General features: G+C 33.3%; 1 protein-coding gene across 1 annotated transcript in view; it reads left to right on the top strand.

The window, feature by feature from the left end:
* LOC134684997 (uncharacterized) overlaps nt 1-15,222 on the top strand; it is a 41,000-nt gene that overhangs the window by 11,139 nt on the left and 14,639 nt on the right. The window contains exon 6 of the mRNA XM_063544330.1: nt 12,526-13,388. Coding sequence (XP_063400400.1) covers nt 12,526-13,388 — 863 coding nt within the window. The remainder of the gene's footprint in view (nt 1-12,525; nt 13,389-15,222) is intronic.

The following is a 15,222-nucleotide window of genomic DNA, read 5'->3' as shown; positions in this document are numbered from 1 at the left end:
GATTGTTTTAAATCTTTGTGTTATTCTGATATAAGATTGTACGGACTCAAAAATGTCTTTGTTTTGCTGAAAAGAAAGGTCACCGTCACCAGCTAATAGAAGCTCAATGGATATAGCATAACTTTCTAATTTTGTAAATAGTATTTCTCTTGCTTCGTTGTGAAGAGCGCACTCTAAAAAATAGTGTATACTATCCTCAACAGGGTGGCCACAGCTGCATGCGGGACTTGGTTTAATATTAACACGATGTAAATCTGAATTTAAAGAACTGCACATATGTCTCAAACGTGTATGAATGATATTAAGTTTTCTATCCCCACAACTAAAATAGGAAGGCGGCTGTATCAATTTGGACTTCATCTTTCGTTTAAAAATATTTATGTTTTTGGACGTACGTATGTCGGGGGGGAGGCTATTCCATTCAATAGTAGTGGAAAAAGGATTTTCTAGTTATGTCTAGTCTATAACCGGGTACTACATAATTATTACTGTTTCGCAAATCGTAGTTAGATACTTGACCAACAAGCGGGGGCATTAAATCACAGAGATAATCAGGGGCAGTCCCATTATGTAAAGAATAGAACATGTTGAGCTTTCTGGATTTTCTTCTGTCCGCAAGCAGTTGCCAGCCAGTTTCAAAATATATAGCTTCCCGACTAGCAAACACGGGCAACCCAGTTACTAACCGCCCTGCTTCTAACTGAACATGTTCTAAATTGTCGGCTTCTTGTCGAGTACAACCATCCCATAACTCACATGCATATTCCATAACAGGTCTTATAAAAGTTAAATATATACGAGCAAGATAATTTCTATTCAATACATATTTCAATTTTTTAAGAACATTTAATCTTGTGCTTGCACACTTTAAAATATTTTCTATATGTGTATGGAATTTACCATTGGAATCAAAAGTAATTCCTAAGTGTTTATGACAGGAGACAAATTCTACTAGTTGGTTTTGAAATTCTATTTCAATATCATCTGGGGAAGTATGGCAGGAGAATATCATAGCCTTTGTCTTATTAGGGTTAAAGTTAATAAGCCAATCTTTAGACCATACTGAAATTTGTTCTAAATCGCTGTTTAAGACATCCTCTATAGTGTAAGGGTTATTGCTGGAATAAGAAAGAGATGTATCATCAGCGAACAATCGAGTTAGACTTGTCAAATTATCAGCTATGTCATTTACATAAATAAGAAATAGTAGGGGACCTAATACAGAGCCTTGCGGAACTCCTGCATTAGTATTATCAAAAGGCGAATAGGCATTTGAAACAAAAACGCTTTGTTTTCTATTTGAAATATAACTTTCAAACCATTTATAAAGATTTCCATCAATACCATACGCTTTTAGCTTTATTAAGAGGCCACTATGATATACCCTATCAAAAGCTTTCGAGATACCACATAATATAAGAGATGTTATACAGCGATCATCAAGTGACATGCATATCCTATAGTAAATTTCTATTAGCTGGTGAACGGTAGAATGACCTGGAATAAAACCTGATTGAAATTTGTATAATAAATTGTTTGCTATTAAGTGATTAAATACATTTTTAAACACAATTCTTTCAAAAACTTTACCCACTGCTGATAATAATGAGATTGGTCTATAATTGGAAACCAGTGATTTGTCTCCGGTTTTGAATAACGGCATGACAATAGCTGTTTTCCATTGACTAGGAAACTCTGCCTTTTCAAATGACAAATTAAATAACAATGATAAGGGTACACTGACAGTATAACTTGTATTTTTTAGCATTTGGTGACTAATTGAGTCATTACCTGATGCTTTTCCCAATTTTAAAGTCTGCAAAATATCAATGACTTGATTTGAGTTTATAAAGAAAATATCTATTTTAGAATTTGACCTAGTCAGAAATTCTGGAGATTGATCATTATTTTCATTTATAGTAGATATGGAACAAAAATACTTATTCAAAAGACATGCTTTATCGTAATTTTCAGTGACTAATTCGTCATTTTCATTTTTAAGTTGAGTGATATGAGTAGAATTACCCGATGTCTTAGTTAATTTTTTCATTAATGACCAATACGATTTAGAATTACCAGATGCAAACTCGTCCAACAAACTATTTGCGTTTAAGTAAAATTGATCTTTTGTGTATCGTTTTAAATTATTCACATTATTTCTTTGCTTTTTATACTTATTCAGATCTGGAATACTATTGGACCTACGAGCTTGTTTGTGTAGTCTATCACGTTTACGTATTTCTCTTAGTAGGTCTGAATTAAACCATATTTTATCATTTGGTCGTATAGTTACTTCTTTTTGTGGGATACAGTCATTAATATATTCACGAAATTTATTTGTAAAATTTTTACAATTTTGATCCATACTATTTTCAGCATTAATTATTGATTCCCAATCAAAAGTAGCAATGAGCTCGTTACATTTGTCGAAGTCGGCATTTCGATAGTCCCAAATCATTCTTTTATAAGTAGTATTATTTTGTGACCTAGTGAGATTATTCAAGAATATAATAGTTCCGTCATGATCACTATACGTACGATCTATTTGTATTACATGGGAATCGTAGACATCACATGAATCTGATACCAAAATAGGATCTAACAAGGACTGGCGTGTGGCACAAAATCTGGTTGGTTCGTTTATAACATTTTTAAGGCCATTAAGTCTCATAATATCAAAAATTTTATGTGAATGGTCAGTGAGAAAATCTACATTTACATCACCCGTTATAACAACATTTGGAGTATAGCTCATTGCATTTTCGATAGATTCATGAAATTTATCCCAAAAAGTATTGTTGTTTGAAGGTTGTCGATATACAACACAAAGGAGTAATTTGTTAGAAGGGAAGGTAATTTCAAGCCATAATGCTTCATTATCAAAATCCAAATCAGGTCTCGGTTTGGCTTGAATAAATTTACTTATATAGATTATAATTCCTCCTCCTGAGCTATTGCGGTCTTTTCTATAAGGATCTCTATTATAACCCTCAATAAGAATATCTTCATTTTTTATATTTTCGTCAAGATGCGTTTCGGTTAAACAAATCACATCAGCTTCATTACTAATGTTTTCAACATAGTCTACTTTATTACGCATACTTCTAATATTAAGGTGAAAAATTGAGAAAAAACCACCTAAAGGACCAGGATTAACTTCTACATCATTACTTAGCATTATTAATAATAATATCACAAATGTTAACATTGGTTTCAATAGAAACAAATCAAGATATATAGAATAGCATACCGACGTCAAACATTTGCATTTCATAATAAGCAAGAACAGTTCAAATAAATAATTGTGTCTTTTTCTTAAATACATCATTTTCCTACAGAATACTGAATTAAGTTTACAGTAAAATTGACCTATCGACGAGCGATAAGGAAATATATGTAGATTAGTATAAATAAAATACAATAATAATAATTTACAAATTCAAATTATTGGTAACAGATAACCTGTTATTTAAATTTTCTTTTATGTAACAGTCTTTTGAAAGATTTGACTTCCATCATCGACCGTGTGCTTTAAATGATCTTTCTGGTATTCTATTATGAGCTGCCTGAGTCACGTCTTCACTCCTCAATCTATGAAGGCCAAATTTACTTTAATTAAAACCTGCTTAACACAAGGCATCTAAAAGTAGCTCTCTTTCTCTAGTATACCGGTATGATATAGGTTTGTTAATTTTGCATAAAGCATAACTCTTTAGAACGTTTGAGAATGTAATTGTTCTAAATACATATTCGGAGGAAATCACAGAAATATTTGTTAATCTTAAATATCACTCTAACATTGTCACTGGACACAAGTCCGAGTTCGTTCTAGCAATACAAATAGTGTTGCCCTGTCTATACACATCAGTTTTACTATTTTCTATCAAAATTTCGAGATGAGATTTGTGAAAAGTTAGTTTAGATGCTTTGAAATTTGCAAGCTCGCTGAAACGCATAAAACCGGCGTATCCCAACAGCATCAAACAACATATTCTTAAATTCTTAATGTTTTTAAAATCTTCATAGTTATCGAAAACATTTTGTAAAATTTCAGCCGTAATTGTTTTTTTTTTATTTACGGACTTTGATATAAAAAAAACATCGGCAAAAATGTTTCAGAAAAAACTGAATTGTACAATTTAAGCCCCTGCTCCCATTTAATTGCGTAATAAGCATTTTGAAAAACTAACGAAGATACTTCCAACTGAATTAAATATGATAAATAGAGTGCAATGTTAGCAACTGACGATGGTAACGCACATAAGTCATAATTTGTACACCAAATGTTAGTTTTTTTAAAAGCGTAATAATTAATTTTTAAAGTGTTATAGAATTTTTACTTTTGCTGGACATAACAACATAAGGTAGTTGACAGCTAGGTTGCGTAATTAAGGATTAAGATCCTTCCAGTGAGAAAAATTAAACCGAACCTGAAAGGAACAAAGAAAACAATTAAAAGAAAAATGACTTATATTGCGCCAATTATCATATCTTGCAGGGGTCTCCGTCACGGAGTATACAAATCTTTTCACAGGAGATAGAGTCTCATCACGGGAACGTAAACAAAATCCCATAACGGGAACGTCAACAAAATCCCATCACAGGAAATAATCTATTCGATTATACATACCCATAACAGGTTAAGAATAGCAATACCCATCACGTGAAAAAAACTTGCTTGGTTTGGCGTACTCGATTACATTTTTCACGAAGTATTTAAATCTTTGATCGTTAAATGACCACAATAAAGGCCAAAAAGGTGACGATGTCCATTTCGGTATGACTAAAGTGCCTTGACCTTTACAGGTAAACAGATGTTAAATTGATCTACTACAGGTGGTACAATTCTGATTCTGTCCCAGGGAACCAATATGGAGAAAAGATTTTTGCAAATTTCGGTTATTACTGTCTGCAAATAGGTCGCACGTATATGGACCTCACGCTTTATTAAAATAATTAAAATACAAATCGGATACAAACCAATCATCAAAGTCAAAACATTTACTGTAAATATTAGCAATTTGATTTTGATTTTTAGGTATCCATTCTACTTCTAGAGAAATACTGAATTTTAAACAAAAATAAAAAATGTCAATTGCAACATCTTGTAATTAAGAGTTCATACTGCCTGCGTTTATAATTCTTACTACATTATGATAATCAGTGTAAACTTTAACTAAACGATTGCTGAAACATTGAACCAAGGAAGATAAAGTAATAAAAAACTACCTTTAATTCTCTATAAGTCGAACTTTTAGATGCTTCTATATTATACCACATCTTGTGGACTACGTAATGAACTGTCTCTACTATAACACCAGCACATGCGTAACTGCAAGCGTCTGTATATGTTATTGAACATATGAGTATTTGGACCATACGCGTATGGTCCGACCGTACGCGTATGGTCGGACCATGTGAGTATATACTCGTTTGGTTATTATCGGGCCGGACCATATGAGTATATACTCGTTTGGTTATTATTGGGCCGGACCATATGAGTATTTGGACAATATAGGTATTTTTTTTCAAATATGTATTAGAACCGTTTCAATGATACAATAAACTTTGCAACTCAAAGGCTACATAAGCATTAAATATTTATGCCATAGTTAGTTTTTATCGCTTCTTGTAATCTTGTATTTATGCGTAGGTAGAAATTTATTTCCACACGGTACTAGTCGCCGTACCATAACTTTTCTGCATTAGCTCGTCTTGGTTGTGCACGATCCTTTGTAGTTACACTTTTTGCATTCGAGTGAAAAGTTAACCTTCTTTGCAGCTTCGTGCAGTGATGACGAGGTCTTGATAATTCCATAACGGTTCTTTTAAGAAATTTTGGAAAATATCTTCCAAAGGTCGACATGTTGCCATTTTTAAAAGCGTAATAATAAATAGATAATTAGGTATAAAATGTGAAAAATCAAATGCGTGATACTGCTTATTGTTATATAGTTAATCTTTTTATATTCCTATATAAAATGACCTTTGGTATCGCCTTTTTGATGGCGGGACAACAAGAAGAGCCATACCTTAAGAAGAGTTAAATATAAACTGTAAACTTAATAATTACCCCGACCATACGCGTACGGTCGGACCATATGAGTATATACCCATACGGTCATGATCATACGCGTATGGTCCAAATACTCACATGGTCCGGAACATATAAACTATTCTGTCGGGTAGATAGAATTGTTGGAATAGATTTTTTCTAGGCAAAAGATGACAATTATTCAACCAAAAATCAATTTCGTGCTGTGCTTTTAATGTTAAACTAATTCTTTCTTCCCAAAAACGAAAAGTAGCAACTAACATCATCATATTTCTACTCATGATTCTACAAATATTACCTAAACTAGGCATGAAAGAAATAATTTACCCATTAAATCTAGCTAATTGTCTGGCTGACAGCGAATTACAGGAAAATGTATCTATGTCTGTTTTAAAACGGATCATTTTATCTATAGGAAGATCTAAAGTTCAATTATGCAAATCCCATTCAAAACTCGGCAAAGTTAATTTTTGAGTAGGCTTCCAAATGCTTTTCTCTTGATTTACGAATAAACATGCGGATTTAAGATCTAACTGCATGATATTAGATAAAACTTCACAAGATTGTGCATAAGACTCTGCTCCCCAACCATCTTCAAGGTATAATATAACTCTAAGACCCTGCGAACGCCAATGCTTGACAACCGGACGTAAAACTTATGAAAACACATGTGCTGCTGTAGATAACCAAAATGGGAGAGCTGAAAATTTAAAGTATTTAGTTGTGTTCTAAAATTTCCACGAAAATCCTAAATATCTCAGATGATCTTAATGTACGCTGACGTGATGATACCCGCTTGTTAAATCGAATTTTATCATGTATACGTCTTTAATTGTGTATTGTAAAGCCTCTGATTCGCCTTCAAACTTAAATATCTTTTTTTCTATAAATTGATTGACGTGCCTTAAATCTAAGATCAACCTTTCTTTGCCTGAGGCGTTAACTGATACGGTTAGTGGATTGATAACAAAAGTAATATGACCTTTGCATTCAATAGCTGCACCCGTTTCTAAAAGCTTATTAATAGCACGCTCCACTAATACTGAATGATTAAAAGCAGAAGTATTGTTGTTTAATCTAACTGATGAAAATAAATTTCATAGAAAGGTATTAAATAACCGCTAGAATTTACGTTGAGAACAAAATTGTTTGCTTAAAAGATATCTTTTCAAAATGAAAATGTTTTGTAAAGACTACCAATATAAAATGGTGTTTTATCTTTAAGTGATTTTTCATATTTATAATCTTGCTCGTGTAAATCCTAAAACTGACACTTAACTGTTTCACTACTGCTGCTTCTCTTGGGGTATCCGCCTGCTGCTTTCCTGGGACATTGATAGGCCCAATGACCTTCCTCGTTGCAGTAGTAACAGCGGGTTGCTCCTTTCTTTCCACCAAAGTACTCACTTGATGTGTAAACGCCTTTTCAACCAGCCATACTCCTGCTCCTAGATGAGTCTTCTGTATATGTTGCTTTAGGGCGACAAAAAAGATCAGAAGTAGCCTTTTCGTCATCTGGGTACCTGTAATAAGGATTCGGTCCGTCAGCTTTTACGTACTTGTCCCTCCTCTTCATTTTTGCTCTGTATTCTGCCTGCTTTAGCTTAGTTGCCACTTCTTTACTGTCGGTCCATGAACTCTTTAACTACATCCCAACCATATTTGTCGGCTATGCGGAGTAGCTTGTTCCTTTCTTTTAAAGCTGCTTCTACTTACTCCAAAGCTTTAACTGCTGTTCCGACAGAACCACTCTCTAGAAAATCTGTCGCTCTGCTCAGTTCATTCATACGAGCAGTATTGAACTCGTGCTGCCTTCCATTGCCCTCGAATTTAAACTTGGGAGCGATTGATGGTAAGCGAGAACTCTTTTCCAAGGACTTTTTGCCAATCTTTAAGTCAATTTGTGTGAAAAGTTCTTTCTTGTGTCTAACTAAAGCGGTATCTAGTTGACGGGAAAACAAAGAAAGGGCGTTGTCAGGAGAAAATCCTACATGATTACCTGGGTCTGTTTGATTTAGCGATTCACTATCTCGGCTAGTAGCATCGCGTTGGTTTTCCTCATTACTCATGTTGAACGTAAAGTTGTCGAACCAGTTTGGTGTGTGAAATCTCGATGAAATGAAAAAGGCGCGTAAGACAGTATATAAAGTCCGAAAACAGAATTACTTAGTATTGCGCAACAAGAATAGAAAGAAATCTCAAAACGAAACGAAATACAAACAATCATAATAATATATCACTACTCTTTCTTATGATAAGTAAACATACTTTGATTCTCGTTCTATCATGCTATGTTTGTGAAATTGCTTCCTTGTGCTCTAGTTCAATGCTCTAATTCATTAGAAAATTACTCTGTGATTAAAAAGCTCTTGAAAACCTGAAATTTCTTTAATGCAATTGAACTATACTATATAGTATTTACCGAATCAATAAACAGTTTTGTTTCTTTCATATTCTGATTTTTTTTTTATCAAATGGCAACTATTTGTGATTGATTATTACAGTGTTCATTTTACAACTATACGTGTAAAAGAACTTGACGTTTAGTTTTGAGCGATCAACATTAATTTCATTTTGGTGAATATGCTATTTTATTAAAAATCCGATTCGAAAAAAGAACATACTGAAATAATACCAATATGAAGTAACTACCGATATGACGTATTTGACATTATTCCTAATCTGGTTTATGTACACCTTCATCGTTTTGCTCACGGTCAGTTTCTCAATGTGCCTCTCCCTGTTGGCATTGTTTCAGTGTTTTACAGTGAGAGTGTTTTGCAACATTGCCATAATTTGTTACATTTCTTTGTCAATTATAATCCAACTTACATTTTTGGTTCTATTAGGCGGATCGAGATCAAGTACACTGTTCCGCAAATAACCGATGAAAGGGACAGGCACAAACTTGAAATGCGATGAGGATGATCTTTATGTCGAAGGCCTCCTTGTAAATTTGCAATAAATATCATCAATAATATCGCTTTTCGTTTGCGTTTTTAGATGTGCGCCTAATGAGTTGTGACATGTATATTCAATGAGAGTTAATGATATGGCATGTTAATCTTTTTATTTTTATCCCTGTTTGCAAACTTTTTATGGTTGTTTGTAAATTTTGTTGGCAACAGGTAAATGTTGCTCTAAACTCTGGAGAATGGGTTATTGAGTAACAATCTATTCACTATATACAAAAGTTTGATTGGTCAATGAATATCAAAATTGTTTCCATTTAGGCACTTAAAATACAAAAAAAAGTATGGACTAAATGGTGTGCAGGAACGGTATTAAATTAACCAATTTTGAAATGAAGTAAAAGTGTAAACATGAGTAGTTTTGATATCATATTTTAATTCAAACTATAATCACGGGTATCATTTGGTTTGACGAGAGAAATGGTCGTGAAAGAATATCTAACGGCGTTTGAGTATTTAGAGACGATCGTGAAAGCTCTGGTAACGGATCGTGAAAGACATTTATTGAAAATTCTAGGTCAGAATCTTTGAAAAAATCCCTCATCTTTCAAAACGCGGAACTTCCTTAACATAACTGTGAAATAAGATAGAGAAAATATGCAGTACTTTATGAAAAAAACACAAAAGGAGCAATGCATGTCTATGAAATTAATTACAAATAACACGCTTTTTGTACCTATATAAATGGTCATATATCAGTTTATGGTGATATATTTGAAATTTAATCTTTGGTGTATCTGATAGTACAGTAAAATTAAGGTATGTTCTTCTCTTAAAAGCCTTAATTTGTATATGAAAACCTTGAATTTGTTGAATATCCATCAAACTTGGTCGTGAAAGATCAGGCAACGCATTATTTTGATCATGAAAGATAATGCGTGACCAGACTTATTACTAGTAATCAGAAATCATATTTCTTTTACCATTTGATAAAACTGCAACTGGTTGAAGCCTGTAACTATTTGGATGAACATTAAAGCTATTTTTTTTTATTCAACACTTTACCTCGAAAGTTAAAAAAACAACAACTAAAAACGTCTCTAAATAAGTTTGAAAGATTCATCTCTTAGAATCGGTCAAGTGCAATTCAGGCAGACCGACACTATTTAGCCATTAATATTGATATGCAACGTTTAAACCAAAATGATATCCATCAAACAAAAAATTACAGCAAAACAGCATCTTTCATGAGTAATTTGAGATTGAACGATAACTAACATTTTGTGCAACAGTACTTTCTTAAGTTCTGTATATACAACGCAGATGTGGATTGATTTAACTATATACTACAGACTATAGAATACCAGAGCGCAAATGCTGCAATGCCTCGTCTGCTTTACTTATGATAGTTAATTTTTGGAACGTCTATAATATCAAGGGTGTACTAGAAGTGTCAAATGCGCTTAATGCGCTTAATGTATTTTTGTCCATCTGATGAGTTAAGCCTTTTCAATTGATTTTTATAGTTCGTTCTTATGTTGTACTGTTATACCACTGTCTCAGGTTAGGGGAGGGTTGGGATCCCGCTAACATGTTTAACCCCGCCACATTATTTATGTATGTGCCTGTCCAAAGTCAGGAGCCTGTAATTCAGTGGTTGTTGTTTGTTTATGTGTTACATATTTGTTTTTCGTTCATTTTTTTTATACAAATAAGGCCGTTCGTTTTCTCGTTTGAATTGTTTTACATTGTCATATCGGGGCCTTTTATAGCTGACTATGTGGTATGGGCTTTGCTCATTGTTCAAGGCCGTAGGGTGACCTATAGTTGTTAATGTCTGTGTCATTTTGGTCTCTTGTGAATAGTTGTCTCTTTGGCAATCATACCACATCTTACTTTTTTTTAAAATTAGGATTGTCAATGGTTCATAAAAAGAGTGCAAGGTCAGATGAACCATGACATACAGATCTCTACAAATATCCCGTAGACCAAATAAATGTGTTCCGATCCTTACAATGCATTAGAAACTGAAAAATGTGAAAGTTATGCTTGGCCAATTAATTCGAAACATAAGGTCAAAAGTATATATATGAACCCCGACCGACAGCCAGACATAGACATCGTACTATGACTACTATCATTCAATATATCAAATACAATTGACGTCATCACGGTCATATATGAAACATGCAGACAGACATGTACACCATACACGAAATACCATGGCGCTATAGCATACAGGTATATATCCAAAAGGCTAAACAACATAAAACGAACATTGCCGAATGATGCATGATAATGAGTTCGATGTTATTTGAAACCTTGCAGAAGTCGAAAATGTAAACCTCACAATCATAACAACAGACAGTTATCCTAAAGCTTAACGAACGGACTTGACCACAAAAATGAATCTTCATCCATTAAATAAGGCAAATTCGGGGTCAGGTGAATCCTGTCTGAGGGACATGTAGTTTATAGGATCCAATATACAAAATATGGGTATCCTATAACTCGTGATAAGTGAGTACTTCACATGACAATAAAAAGCTTCATCCTACAATCAAGCAACTATTTTACATTTCATTTTCTGGAAATATTTTAAAATACTATGAAAAGCTAAAACCTATTGAGGATGTTGGCCTATATAGCTTTTCTCAATACCAATAACAAATATTAATTAAAATGCCTAACGTGATCTTTCACGATCCGAAAAATCATTTTTTGTGTAAATAGTTCTTTATTTACTAAGTTTCAGATTATGTTTATACAAAATAACTATGAGAACCATTTGATTAATTCAAATAGAATGCCCTTATTCGTATTAAAGTAGGTTTTCTAGTCGAATTTGTGAAAAAATCATGTTTGTTTACATTTTTTATGTCATTGAAATGTCGAGAAGCAATCTGCCTTTTGATGTTTTGTAATAACTATGTACTTTTAAAACTGGATATTCTCACATATTGATCATAGTGTTGAACCATTTTGACAGACAGTTTTATTTTGTCGTAAATTTGTCTGTGTAATTAATTAAATTAGAATATGTATTGACCTTTCATATGTCTTCTCGATTAAATGTCTTTCACGATCCGTTACCAGAACTTTCACGATCGTCTCTCAATACTTGACCGCCGTTAGATATTCTTTCACGATCATTTCTCTCGTTAAACTGAATAACACCCGTGACAATGTTGATATGAACTATTATTTCTTGTTACTTATTACCGAGACATACGATACATATATGACATTTTGCAGTTGAAATAACTATAAATATTCTACAAGAACAAAAAAACAAAAAAACAAATTCAGATCACCTTTTGAAAACTGTTTGAAAAATCAGTGGCTTGTAATGCTGAAAGGGCCAATGCAGTATAAATAATATAGGGATCTGACCATCAAAATTAAAAAAGGCACTTTTCGACAATTACAATCATTATATATTTACTAACATTTATTTGAGATAAAGAAAAGCAATTATTTTCTTATTTGATTAGAGCATTAACATTTGAAAATAACGCAACAAGAAATGAAACCAAAGTTCTGTTTATATTGTTTCAGCATAAACTTCATATATCATGGGATGGATGGAAAGATGAACTAGCGGGAATCTTTAGATATAATTGGGAAATACATCATATGAGAGCTGATGCTCTAGGAAATTTGACCGAAGTCTCACAAATGGAACCTCTGTACTCAAAAGCCATGTTTGAGGAAAAATATAAGCCATTTATTTACACTCCACCATCACCTGGAATGTATTCCATAATTCTAGATGTAGCAGATAAGGCAAATAACTCAAGGTTCGCAAGACAGTTCGTGCTGTATGATCCAGTGTCCAATATAACAACCGATGAAACATTTAAGCTATACGTTTCAAGCGCCGAACGAGAAACACATTACCACTGGCAGTATGATGTACAAAATCAAACTCACTATGGTCCTCCGATTCAAGTTTCTTGGAAAGGACATTTCAGAAATAAGTTCCACGAAGACAATCAGTTGTTGAATTCTATTAATTCATTCCATGTTACAGCAATGGATGGGATGTACCATAAAGATGTAAATAACGAACTAGACGATGTGAGTGGGAAAAGAACCCGGAAAGCGATTCCTAATATACATGGAATTGTATTGTTTGAGATTGCATATGCTGTTGATCACGAAGGCGGAAAGACAATCACAAAGATACCAACGGCAATTACCAGTTGGGAAAATGTAAACAACTTTGAACATGAAAATCAAACAATAGACGTTAAACGAAGCAATGGAGATACTGTGCGTATCTGGGTTCGATCAACAGACATCATGGGAAATATCAAAGTAGATAGTACTGTAGTTCATATTGACACTACCCCACCAACAATATCTCCATTTAACCTAGATATAAATGTCGACAGCTCTAAATTTGATTTTGCAAGCAGGTAAACAATCTTTCTATAAGTCATATGAAACTAGTTTCTTGTAATTATAATGTTTAGGAAATTATCAAATATGTACTTAACTAAGTCCTCTGTGCACGAATTCTAACAATTGTGACGAATCCATACAATAGGCACATTATTTTTATTTAGTACAAACGTTACTGCTTATTATTTTTTAATTTTGTTTTATTGCCTTATTTTATCTAATGTGACCTTGATAATTAATCAACACGACCATGTGGAATAATTAAGTGAGTGAGACTGAGACGATAGACGAGCAACAACGATTTTAATTTTTTGTAACATATTTTCCATGCGTTTCTATTTATTAATGAGACTTTTCACAAAAGATCAATAATTTTGCATTTAAAATTTTCTTTCTCGATGCAGAGCTATTAGCTTCAGTCGAAATATACGACATCTTGATTTAAAGAACCTGTATGAGCACGCTCACATACCCACGCCTCAACATTGTCACTGGACAAACAAAGTCTCAAAAACTTTATAACTCTACTAAAGCCAACTGATATTTTTTTTCTTGTGGATATGAACATTTACATATTATATACTCATTAACTACAAAGTTTCTTGAAATTCTGTTGTGTGGTTTCAGAGAAGTTGCGATTACACACTTTTGCAGTAGTTTATTTAGGCCAAAATTCTTAGTCCAAAGGGACATAACTCCTACAAAATATATGAATCGTAATTTCCTGTCGATATGCACATTTACGTAGTACGTCCATTTTTCTACAAAGTTTCATGAAATTCCGTTATGTTGTTTCAGAGGAGTTGCGATGACAAACTGTTGCACTAGTATATGTTGGCCCAAATTCTAAGTAAGGAGTAGAACTCCTACAAAAAACATTGAATCGTAATTTCCTGTCGAAATGCACATCATTTTGGTATAAAATTGAGAATGGAAATGGGTAATGTGTCAAAGCGACAACAACCCGACCAAATAAAAAACAGCAGAAGGTCACCAACAGGTCTTCAATGTAGCGAGAAATTCCCGCACCCGGAGGCGTCCTTCAGCTGGCCCCTAAACAAATATATACTAGTTCAGTGATAATGAACGCCATACTAATTTCCAAATATGTCCTTTTTATCTACAAAGTTTGATGAAATTCCGTTGTGCAGTTTCAGAGAAGTTGCGATAACAAGACCAGGACTGACGAACTGACAGACGGACAGACAGATGGACGGACGGACGAGTCAAACATATTATACCCTCTGCAACTTTGTTGCGTTGGATATAAAAATAACTAATCACATATAGATTCTGATTGGTTGCTTCACGATGCAGCTGATATACTGCAACAGCTATTGGCTTCAATGAGCTAATGAATTATAGATTTTTCTCGTCTCAGGATAAGACATAAAATTTCGGAAAATTAACTATGTCTATTTAAGTTCCATTCAACTTTTATCAATTCATATTCGTTTCTTTATGCACATATTGCACACTGAAATTTAATATTGAAATAGCAATTATTAGTACGTGTTTATTTGCTTTGTTTATTTGCAATATGCACGATTTGTTTTACTTAACAAAGTTCCTATACAATGTTTACAAAAATGTAGTATCTGTATTTTGTAACTTCTGCCAATTTAGAACACACCAAGAGATGTTCACCTCTAGAGTCTAGTCTATTTGTAAATGTTTTCAACTAGTAAAGTGAAAAGCTTTTTAAAAGCGTGGTTGTACAACGCACGCCCATAAAGTTAAATCCGATTTATGTCAAATCAATATCTAAAAACCATGTACCACATTTCCAATAATATATCAACATCCACATGCACACATATTACTTTAAATTATGATAGAGCGAAGCAT

Source organism: Mytilus trossulus, chromosome 1, assembly GCF_036588685.1.
Source record: "Mytilus trossulus isolate FHL-02 chromosome 1, PNRI_Mtr1.1.1.hap1, whole genome shotgun sequence".
In the NCBI taxonomy this organism is placed as follows: Eukaryota; Metazoa; Mollusca; class Bivalvia; order Mytilida; family Mytilidae; genus Mytilus; species Mytilus trossulus.
The sequence above is the reverse complement of the archived record's forward strand: the minus strand, read 5'-3'. Positions and strand labels throughout refer to the sequence as shown.